This window comes from Parasteatoda tepidariorum, chromosome 2 (genome assembly GCF_982258835.1).
Source record: "Parasteatoda tepidariorum strain Cologne lab strain chromosome 2, Ptep-v5.0, whole genome shotgun sequence".
NCBI lineage: Eukaryota > Metazoa > Arthropoda > Arachnida > Araneae > Theridiidae > Parasteatoda > Parasteatoda tepidariorum.
Window position 1 is genome coordinate 87929707 of NC_141756.1, and position 10274 is coordinate 87939980.

The 10274-nt window shown below is 27.8% G+C and overlaps 1 protein-coding gene across 1 annotated transcript; it reads left to right on the forward strand.

Annotated features, from left to right (window-relative positions):
- Positions 1 to 220: 220 nt before the first annotated feature.
- On the forward strand, positions 221 to 8867 carry boca (LDLR chaperone boca). The gene is made up of 5 exons (XM_016052586.4): positions 221 to 515; positions 1450 to 1603; positions 2753 to 2834; positions 5781 to 5928; positions 8707 to 8867. The coding sequence occupies exons 1-5, from the start codon at positions 357 to 359 to the stop codon at positions 8737 to 8739; spliced, it is 576 nt and encodes a 191-aa protein (XP_015908072.1). The 5' UTR covers positions 221 to 356; the 3' UTR covers positions 8740 to 8867.
- The last annotated feature ends 1407 nt before the right edge of the window (positions 8868 to 10274 follow it).

A 10274-nucleotide genomic window follows, 5' to 3' on the forward strand; every position in this document is an offset into this window, starting at 1 on the left:
AAGTAACATTAACAATGCTTTTTAACAACTTTTTTTTCCAATTTTTTGCCTTGTTTGTACACGTCTTATCAGAGATTTGAGTATGACCAGTAATAGTTGTACCGGGCTTCTCTAATCGTATTACCTGACTAGCTGAATTCTTTAATCGCTGTAAGATGGCGCATTCTCATTTACCTAATGAAATATTGCAATAAGAGAAAAATTGTGAGGGTACTACTATGTACAAAAATAAGCAGCTGAAAACGTCAAGTTAGGTTTATTGAAAAATCAACCTGTAAAGTGAATAATTACTGCATGAATTAATATTTATCTAATTGTCGGCGTTGCTTAATATTTCTTTCTTTGTAATAAAAAGCATGTTTAGCAATTTTTTTATTTTCATTGTTTTATTTTTGCTAGTTCTTGGTTTTTCAAATTGCAAAAAATCTGCCCCGAATAACAAGCCAGATTGGGCGAAGAAAGATGTTAGAGACTTTTCAGACGCAGATTTAGAACGCCTCCTTGATCAGTGGGATGTAAGATATATTTCAGTATCCGATATTTAAATAAAGCATTGATTTGAAGCATAGAATGATTAGAGGTGACATAAATTACTGTGGACCCAATATGAATTAATTTATTGTATAGAACTGAATCTGAAATTTTTTATTGTATCTGCATTTATATGTTTTTATATACTGTTATAATCATAACCTTCTGCTAATGCTTTTTATCCTTTTACAAAATATTGGGGGAATATTTCTGTATGTGTATCAGTTTAAACATACTACCTTCAGGAATGAGATTCTTTCCTGGATTTCCGCTTTTTTTTCAGATTTTCCCCACCAATTTACGCGGAAATTTTTTTTTCCTGCTCATTATTTTATGAGGAATTGAATTTTCCGCGGAGCGAAAGTATTGAAGTTCTCATTCCTCCCTCTGATATTTCTCTATAAATCATTTCCTTGGGATACAACTAGTTGACCTTTACAGAGATGAAATTTTTCTGCTTTTGTCTCTTGAATTTCAGCTATTTTATCAAAAACTCCGATTCTCTAAAAGTTTCTGTTTTTTTTTTGTTGTTGTTGAAAATTCAGTTGTTGAAATAAAATAATTATATTTATTTCCGATTTTCAAAGATAAACGGGAATTTCAAACTATGCCGTAGCTGCTAAACCTTCCGCATATTTACTTATTTTAGCTATTTTCTCTGCTTTTCTTCCCAGAAAATAAGATTTTCTGTATTTTTATCCGTCCTCTGGATAGCTCTTATTTTCGTAATTAAGCCGTCGCTGCTTCCTGTTTTCTGGCGTGAAAGCAAATGAGAAAAAAAAACGAGAAAAAAAATTATTAGTGTTTCAGATTATAGAAAAAAATTTTGTCTTTGCAATATATATTTATTTTCAATTGTTTCCATTTTTCTAAAAAAATTATACTGTCTAAGAAAATAATTTGAAATTTTTTTTATAGGAAGATGAAGAACCTTTAGAATCGGATGAGTTGCCAGAGCATTTGAGACCACCTCCTAAGATTGATATATCTCAGTTCTCTGACTCTAATCCTGAAGCTATATTGAAAGCTTCTAAAAAGGGAAAATCACTAATGGTTTTTGTGACAGTGTCCGGTAAATTTTGCTCATAATATTCCCTTAGCAAACAGCAGCAAAATTTTATACTTATATTAAGAGAGCTTTAGCATTGTACATTCTTTATTTTGGCAAATGTAACAGGGAAGCATTTTATTTTGTATTGGATTATATAATAATGGTGCTAATTAAAATTAGGAAATTGTTATTGATATTAAAAAACCCTTTAACACAAAATACATAAAAATGAATAACAATTAAAAGCAATAATTTAAATTAGCACATGATCAAAATAAAATTGGAAAATAAATTTAGTGGTTCAGTAATGAAATAGCTAAAAAATAATTTACTTATTTGATTATAGCCTGATGGATAACAGTATAACAGACATATTATACAATTAAAAAAATTCCCAAAATAGCATGATGGTACAACTTGGTGAGCTTAGTTAAATATATAAATGAGTTTTTAAGCAAATTTCTGCCTTCATATGACAGTTTTTTTTTTTTTTTTTTCTAGAAAACAAAACAATTTCCTTTAAATACATTGAATAAAAATGCATGTCTGCTATAAATATTATTTTTTTCATTCTCATTCAACCAAAAAACTACTGCAGTTTTTTCGTTATTTGATGAAACTGTGTAGAGTTCTGAAAAATATACTGCATCTGAAGTGAATCCTAATTATGATAGCCTAAACATTAATTCTTCAAATAATTAATTTAAAAAAATTAATTTTTAGCAATTGTTTTTGTAAATATAATCATAATACTTTAGGAGCATTTTTATTTCTAAAACAATATTTACATGTTTTTAGGGAAATATATACTAATTTTAAAACTATGCCTAAATTACCCCATCGTACTAACAAATTCCAAAATGAGCTTCTAAATGCTATTGGAATACACACTGGAGTAAAGTGGGTTTATCAAAACATGTTCTTTTGAATGCATTACTGTAAGAAAACAATCAAGCAAAATAGATAAGTTATGACTCATATATTAATATATGAATCCAATCTATATAAAAGGCATCAATATTTTCAATAAAATAAATTTAAGAATTTAGTTTTAGAACCTTCTCTGAAGAAAACTTGATTTTTACCCACTTTACCCCATCTGACCCTAACGTTTATAAAGCTCTAAGATGAAGTTAATTATAAATGTTAATTTTTTTTTAAAATTTTTAGGTAACCCCACTGAAAAAGAAACTGAAGATATAACAACTCTCTGGCAAACTAGTTTAATGAATAATCACATAAATATTGACAGGTAACAAATTTCCTTCATTGTTATGTAAAGATTTTAATATTCCTTAGACTATCCTGTTTTTATTGTTTGATAGACAGTTAAAACAACACAATCTAATGTAATTATCTAGTAAATTATCTGTACCTAATTGTTAATCTGAAATGACTTAATGATCAAAATAACTACTATTTTTTGTTTAAGAACAAGCTAGTTTCATTAATTTGAAACACAAGGCTCCCACGGTACTTGAAAAACTTTGAAAGTCTTTGAATTTTTTGGAAAAATCAGGTACCTGAAAAGTCTTGGAATTCTGTGATAGGGTCTTTGAAAAGTTATTATTTTCTCAGAGTAATTTTCAAAAAAGTAATATCTGTCCTACATAAAATAAGAGAAATGTGAAATAAAAGAGAGAAACTTCAAGCAAAATGATAGAAATTTCAATCACTCTCCCTCTTTCCCCATCCTTTCCTCATTTTTCTTATTTTCGAAGAAACTCTAATTCTTATTTACCCTTCTCCTGTGATTGGATTACAAAATACAAGTAGGTGTGCGGAGACAAATAGTGAAAGGGAAATATTGAACAAAACTACACCTAATATTAGCAATTTTCAGCAATGTCTAATTTATAAAACATGTACAGTTTTTGAAATTTTTTATTTTATTTGCTAATTTGTGAAAAAAAGTTTTTATATTCAAAGAGAATGAAAGGGACTTACCAAAACTCTATTTTTTCATTTTCCAATACTGAAAATGTGGTAATATCTGATAGATGCATATTTACAAATCACATGTTAGAGATCTCATTAAAGTGATTCATAAATCAATCACTGGGATTTGCATTAAAATACTTTCTGAATCTCTGAATCATACAATGCCATAGCTGCCAACTGTCCAGAATTTTTCGGATTTGCTCCTAATTTTTAAATCAAAATTCAAAATCTGATATTTTTATAAAAAATCCGAATTTTCGTATTGCTGTATTTTTCCTTTTAAACCAATCCCTGTTTCTGATCGCTGCAGTCGCGCTTCATCTGATTGTGGTGAAGTAATTTTTAGTAGCTTTTTATTGGAAAATACTATTTCAATAGCAGTTGCAGATCATTTCACTAAATTGAATCTTAAACAACTATTATTATGTTTTAAAAAATTTATTGTAGAATTTAAACACTTGCATCAGAAGTATTTGTTTATGGTGTAGTTGAATATCTGCCTGTGTTTTATAATTTGGAGAAGAATAATTATATATTAATAGGTAATGGTTGTTTTTAAACTATTATACTGGTATTCCTAATTATAAAATATTAATATTATAAATTTCCCACAAAAGATAGTTTTTATAATTAATTTTTTTTTATTAATTTATATAAGGTATTTAAATATATATCTATTAGTATTATTATTTAATAGTTAAATTTTTGTCTTACTCTCGTAATTGGTGCATATAATTTTTTCGCATATAGTGTTCCTAATTTTTGATTCCTAAGGTAAGGTAAGTAACTATGCAATATAATCCTAATATGCATTTAAGTGTTTTCTAAATAATGTATCACAATTCTCATTCAAGTGATTTAAGATTAATGCATTGGGATTCGTGTTAGGATTTAAGAATCGTGCATCGCAACTAATGTAAAATGAGTTTAGAAATTACTGTTCGCGATTCTCATCAAAATGACTTATGCAGCACACATAGTGATTCTAGTTTAAATTTTTATTGAAACACAAATCATATTTTGCATTGCAATGATTGCATAGTTACGAATCGGTTTTTGCATGAATATTATTAGCAAATCGTGAATCATATTTACAATCAAACTAATCAAATTGATTTATGTATTACTCATCGCAATTTATGACTGGTTACTTCATGCTTGTTTCTAACTGCATCGTTAGCTTTTCATATTGTTCTGATTTACGAATTATACATTGCATTTCAATTTGTAAGTCTTACATTGCAATACATATTTTGAATGATCTTTAAGGCTTGCTTTACGTTTCATGTAATTTTGACTTATATTAAGCCTATGGTGATTTGTATTGTGGAAGATGGTATGATGTTTTGAAGAAAGTGATTTGAAGGATGATAAATAAAGATAGTTCAGTTAAACAAAGTTAACAACATTTATTAAAACAGTAATGAAAATATATAAATGAAAAGACAGAGAGGATAGCATCTGCTACCCTTGAGTGGGAGAGCAGCTCATTGGTTTATGAAAAAGGTGTGAGGAGAAAAGAGATACTCTATTGTAGCTGTAGATCTTTTATTATATCTTTAAACATATTAGAGAGAGTGGCTATAATACAGGGCTGATTGTGCTCCGGAAAAAATCTGAATTTCCGGAGATCGAAGGCCCAGATGTTTAAAAAAAATCATTGATCCCAGAAGTTTCCGGAAATCAAATTTTCAAAGGTGGAACTTAACGCAGTTTATTTTATTTGTAAGGGAGAGCCAGAGAGATACTTTATGAGCTTATATTCATGATTAATATTCATTTTTTATCAGTAAATAGTTGTTATAATCATAAACTCAAGAAAGAAAGACATATTTGTAAATTTTAATTTCTTCTCTAGGTCATCATGGGTATGTGTAAATGGTATAGGTATGTGTAAAATTTTAAATATATTTTAAGTAAACTAAGAAATATTGAGAAAAAGGAAAAAAACCTTGTTTAATTTTTTTTTTTCAATTTAAACTGTTTTTTTGTTTTGTTTGTTTTTTTATTTATTTATTTATTTTTTTTAAAATTTCAGGAAATTTTCTGGAATTTTGACTTGGGCTTACAATCACCCCTGATAATACCAACGCTACAGTATATACTCGATTTTAAAATTACACATAGTGAATTGTGTGATGTGGCGTATACTTTTTCAATTTTACTAATCAATTATTTTTTGGCGATGTTTTAAAAATAAGATGATGCATGTAAATATTAATATTTCAGAGTAATTATTTCCCTTTTTTTTTTCAAGGTACCCAATTGGATCTGATAGAGTAATTTTCATGTTTAAAGATGGCAGTCAAGCATGGGAAGCTAAAGATTTTTTGGTTGAACAAAAACGTATGGAAGTAGTAGTCATTGAAAGTAAAGAATATTATGGAAAATACAGCTCTAAAAAAGTATGTTTATTTTTATTATAAATTTTCTTTGATAACATAGTAATTTTTACTCTTTAAAGACTATACCAGAATATCTACAGGTAACAACATATTTATTTTTTACTGCACGAATATTTAACTGCTTTAAGTTTGTCATAATAAATTTACAGAATTTTTAATGAGTCCTAATTTGTACTACTTCCCATCTTTCAATTACAACACTTTTTGCTTTGGGTTAAATTGTTGTAGGCTTTTTGTATTTGAAATAGGAAAGGAAAGAATATAAAATCTAAGTAAAGAAAAAATGTAACTTCTTATCAATACAACTAATGTAATCCTTGTACCTTTTCCTTTACCTTCTTATGCTTTGTACCCTTTTTTATACAATATTTTTTAACCAGCAGACATTTAAATAAATTTCTGCATAATGGCTAGCACTGGATTACTAGTTTAGTGAACTCTATTTATTTCTAACATATTAATGTTATGTGATCATTGAACAAAATAAAACTGATTAAAGAAAAATTTTAATTCAAAACCACATAAATGAGGATTGTGTAATGCAATATATTTTTTCTTTGTATAAACATTATCAACAATGTGATTAATTAATTTACTTATTTCGAGAATTTATCTCTTTTCAACATTTCCAAAATTTTCAATTCTTGATAGTCTGTCATTTTTGCTTTTATTATTTGAGATAATGTACAAGTTACCTTCAGTGTATGAAATACTGGTATTGTAGGTATTTTTAGACAGAGTATGAATTGTTAAAATTAGTTTGGAATTTACCTAGGCATTCTTTTCAATGACAAGTGTTTAGGCAAAATAGGATAATATTAAATGCATATAATTCACAGAGGAAAGAAAAACTTAATTTTATAGCATTATTTCTCTCTTTTTTCTTTCTAGTATTATGAAGTAGATGACCTAAGCAAAATAGCATTTTTATTCAATAAATAACTTTTTAGTGAAACACAGATTTTACAATAGCTAGTTTATTTCATCATTATTAGTAATATCTGATTTGATAAAACAAACAAACATCAATATTGGGAACATTGAGCAATTGTCCCAACATTGAACAATAATCTTGCCTTGCTATAATTGTGATTAATCTTGCTATTATTAATAATAGATGGTTATTGCTAAGAACCATCATGTTTTCACTACAATATATGATGTGAGTGAAGATACAAATAATTTGCTTGGTTATAAAGTAAATAAATCTGAGACTGGGAAAAAAACAATTTTTTTTCATGCAATATGAATATGGAAATAATTTTCTTCAAGGGCATATTAGATATTGTTTGAGTAAGTAAGACTTCTAATATTAATTTGTAGTGTTTCATTGTCTTGTTTGCAACAAATTGTTACATGAGGGGTTATTGTCAATTTAATTATAAGACTTGTTAAACAATTGTTTAGAAGATACTCTGCATATTAAACAATTCATTATTGTTACATTCTCTGTTTAGTTAATATTTAGGTTGTTTTAACACTTTGTTAGGAGTTTTTTTTTTCCTTTCTACTGTTAAACTAATTCTAAGCCATTGTTATTAATGCAAAATCTAAAAGTCATTGTTTGTATTGGTTTTGTTCAAATATATTGTTTTCTGCAACAATTTGTTATCTGAGGAGATAATGACGATTTACTTATTTTATATTTGTTACCTGAGATGATAAGATGTGACAATGTCAATTTAGTTATAACAATAGCAAAGCTATTATTTAGAATTTCCTTTATTAAAATGTTACCTTATTGTTACATGTTTTGTTAATTTTTTTTTAATGCATTGTTAAGAAAAATATAGTCCATATTGTCAAATCTAGACATTGTTATTAATAGAAAATCAGTGGAATTTTTTGTTTGTAGTTGGCATTTTTTAGTTATGTTGATTATATCTTATGAATTTTAATTTTTTTTTATCCCTTAAGAAAATCTTATTATTCAAAACAGATGTATTTTAGCATTAAAAATGGAATTTTTTCAGTATATTTCAAACTTTTTTTTCATTCTTTTTGGCAGTTGTTTTCTTTTGCTGTAAATTGTGTCAGAATTTTACCTGCTTAAATTAAATCAAAAAAAATACTTATTACTTCTTTGTTTTCAACTATTTTGTTTTTTTTTAAACTAAAAGTTGTTGGAGGAGATAAAAACAAACACATTTTTTAAATAAAAAAAAGAAGAAATAACAACAAAAAAATTTTACTATTATTTTGAAATAGCAAATTAATCTCAAATCCTAACATGTTGCACCAAGAAATAACTTTCTACCAGAGTTTACCAATATACATATTTAATTCATGGGAATTTAGATTCACTAATCAAAAATTTTGAAAACTCAAATCTTGATTTTCGGTCGTAAAAATTGTCCTTGGGAAATTTTTGCCAAAATTCATATTTTTATTATTTTTTTCTTTTGATGTTGGTGACGAAATATTATTATCTCGAAAATTGGTAGTTTATGGCCTTCCCTAATGAAAAGTAGATTACATTGTAAAATTGTAGAAATGAAAGAAAAAATTTAAATTCAATTTATTTTGCTAGTAGGTTTTGTTTTATTTGAAACCTTAGTCTAATTAAGCTGTCATTAGTGAAAAAAAGAGAAAATATTGTGGAAATTTTGTTAAATATTCAATTAATTATTTTTAATTGTTTACTTTGTTAATTAATGCGTAATAATAGTATTAAAGATGCGTTATCTGTGTGTACAAGTGATAGTTTGCTCTAATATTAATTTTTATATCAGAAAATTTAGAAATTTAAACTTATGAATATAATATTTCTTTTTTTAGGATAAAAAATCTAAGAAGAAAGAAGAATTGTAATGATTTAATAATGTAATTGTGACAAAACTATTTTCTTATTGCATTTATTTTGTATACATTTTACTGTATGTAAATAAATATTTATTTTGTATATTTTTCTTAAAGTTAAATAAAAGTTTTTTTCATAATATTTTTTGATTTATTTAAAACCATGACTCAGTAAACATTATTTTAATATTTACATCAAGGCTATTGGTAGAGGGCAATTTTAGCTTATAATTCAGAATGAGATTTTTCCGCTTTTTCTCGCATTTCAGGCGTTTTATGTTTTTTCTATAAAATTTTCCGTCTTTTAGTCAGTTCTGTATATCTTTCGTTTTCTCCAACATGAACTAGTTTTCCTATGAAAATTACTTTTTCTTGCTTTTAGTATGGTGTTACCTTTTTTACTAGGCAATAAGCCTTCTCCTTGCCTCAACTACTTCCTCAACCTCCCCATGCACACAGATCCAGTCATTTTTACGCCGTTTACGCATTTTAAATTGGCGATCGAAATGGGCTGCAGGTGGTGTAGAGCAGAACTCTTTACCTATAGCAACACTTCACATGCTTTCACCATTAGCGTATGGAGAGTCATAGAGGAAGGATGTACATTAGTTTCTGTCTTGATTTTCATGTAGATTAAAATCTTTAAATTTTTAAAACTATATGGAGCTGAAAACTGCATTAAACATAGTTCTAAGGGAAAGTGTCATGAAAATTTTAAAAAATATTTTTATTAAATAAAACGAAAAAATATTAAGAAAAGAGAAATTATCGTAGTGCATTCCTATTCAACTGAAAAGAGGAGGAGAGGAAAGATTGATTTACTGAAATTACATACATTTGCTGACTTGTGTGCTCAATATAGGCTTATAAGTCATTGTCAAGTAGAAAATACAGATAGAACAATTCAGAGAAAGGCATCACAAAGAATACATCCAGGGTTACGGCGGGATTCGAACCCGCTACCTCCACGCTTAACAGAACGTTTGGACCGGTGATACCGCTCGGCCAGGGAGGCCCCGAGAGGAAAGAGAGAAGGGCCAAAGGCTAGAAACCAGTCTCTCCCCAGAAGGCGTTGCGATCGCCTGTTATTTTTCGGAATATATATCTTTTTTAAATGACGCTTTTTGTGCACGGAATTGGTATCTCAATTGCGTTATTGCCTGTACGGAAGAGAACCGGTGCGCTAAAAAACAGCAGTGAGAACAACCTTCAGCAGATTAACCTCGGGTCCAGCCCGCTTCCGAGAACCCACAAATATCTAAAATTTGGTTATCACTCTCACTGCATACAATTTGCCTCTTAGAATAAGAACCTACTTGCTGATTCTCCCTCGAAGAATTTACCACTTGAATTTGCTATTTCTCTCGATGGAGGACCGGATTGAGTGAATCGCATGCATTTTCACCATTAGAAATGTAGCTTTTCTTTAATCAGATTATTTATTTTTTTGTTGCGTGACCATGACTGCAATATTTAATAAATATTTATTCGACAGCAATATTAAATAATGCCAACAGTTGAAAAAGTTTTTCACATTTTTGTTTTTA

Excerpts from the sequence above, each read along its gene's own strand:
- boca (XM_016052586.4), top strand. The coding sequence starts at position 357 with ATGTTTAGCAATTTTTTTATTTTCATTGTTTTATTTTTGCTAGTTCTT. Across the intron at positions 516-1,449 it reads GCCTCCTTGATCAGTGGGAT|GAAGATGAAGAACCTTTAGA; the intron begins GTAAGATATATT and ends TTTTTTTTATAG. Across the intron at positions 2,835-5,780 it reads AATCACATAAATATTGACAG|GTACCCAATTGGATCTGATA; the intron begins GTAACAAATTTC and ends TTTTTTTTCAAG.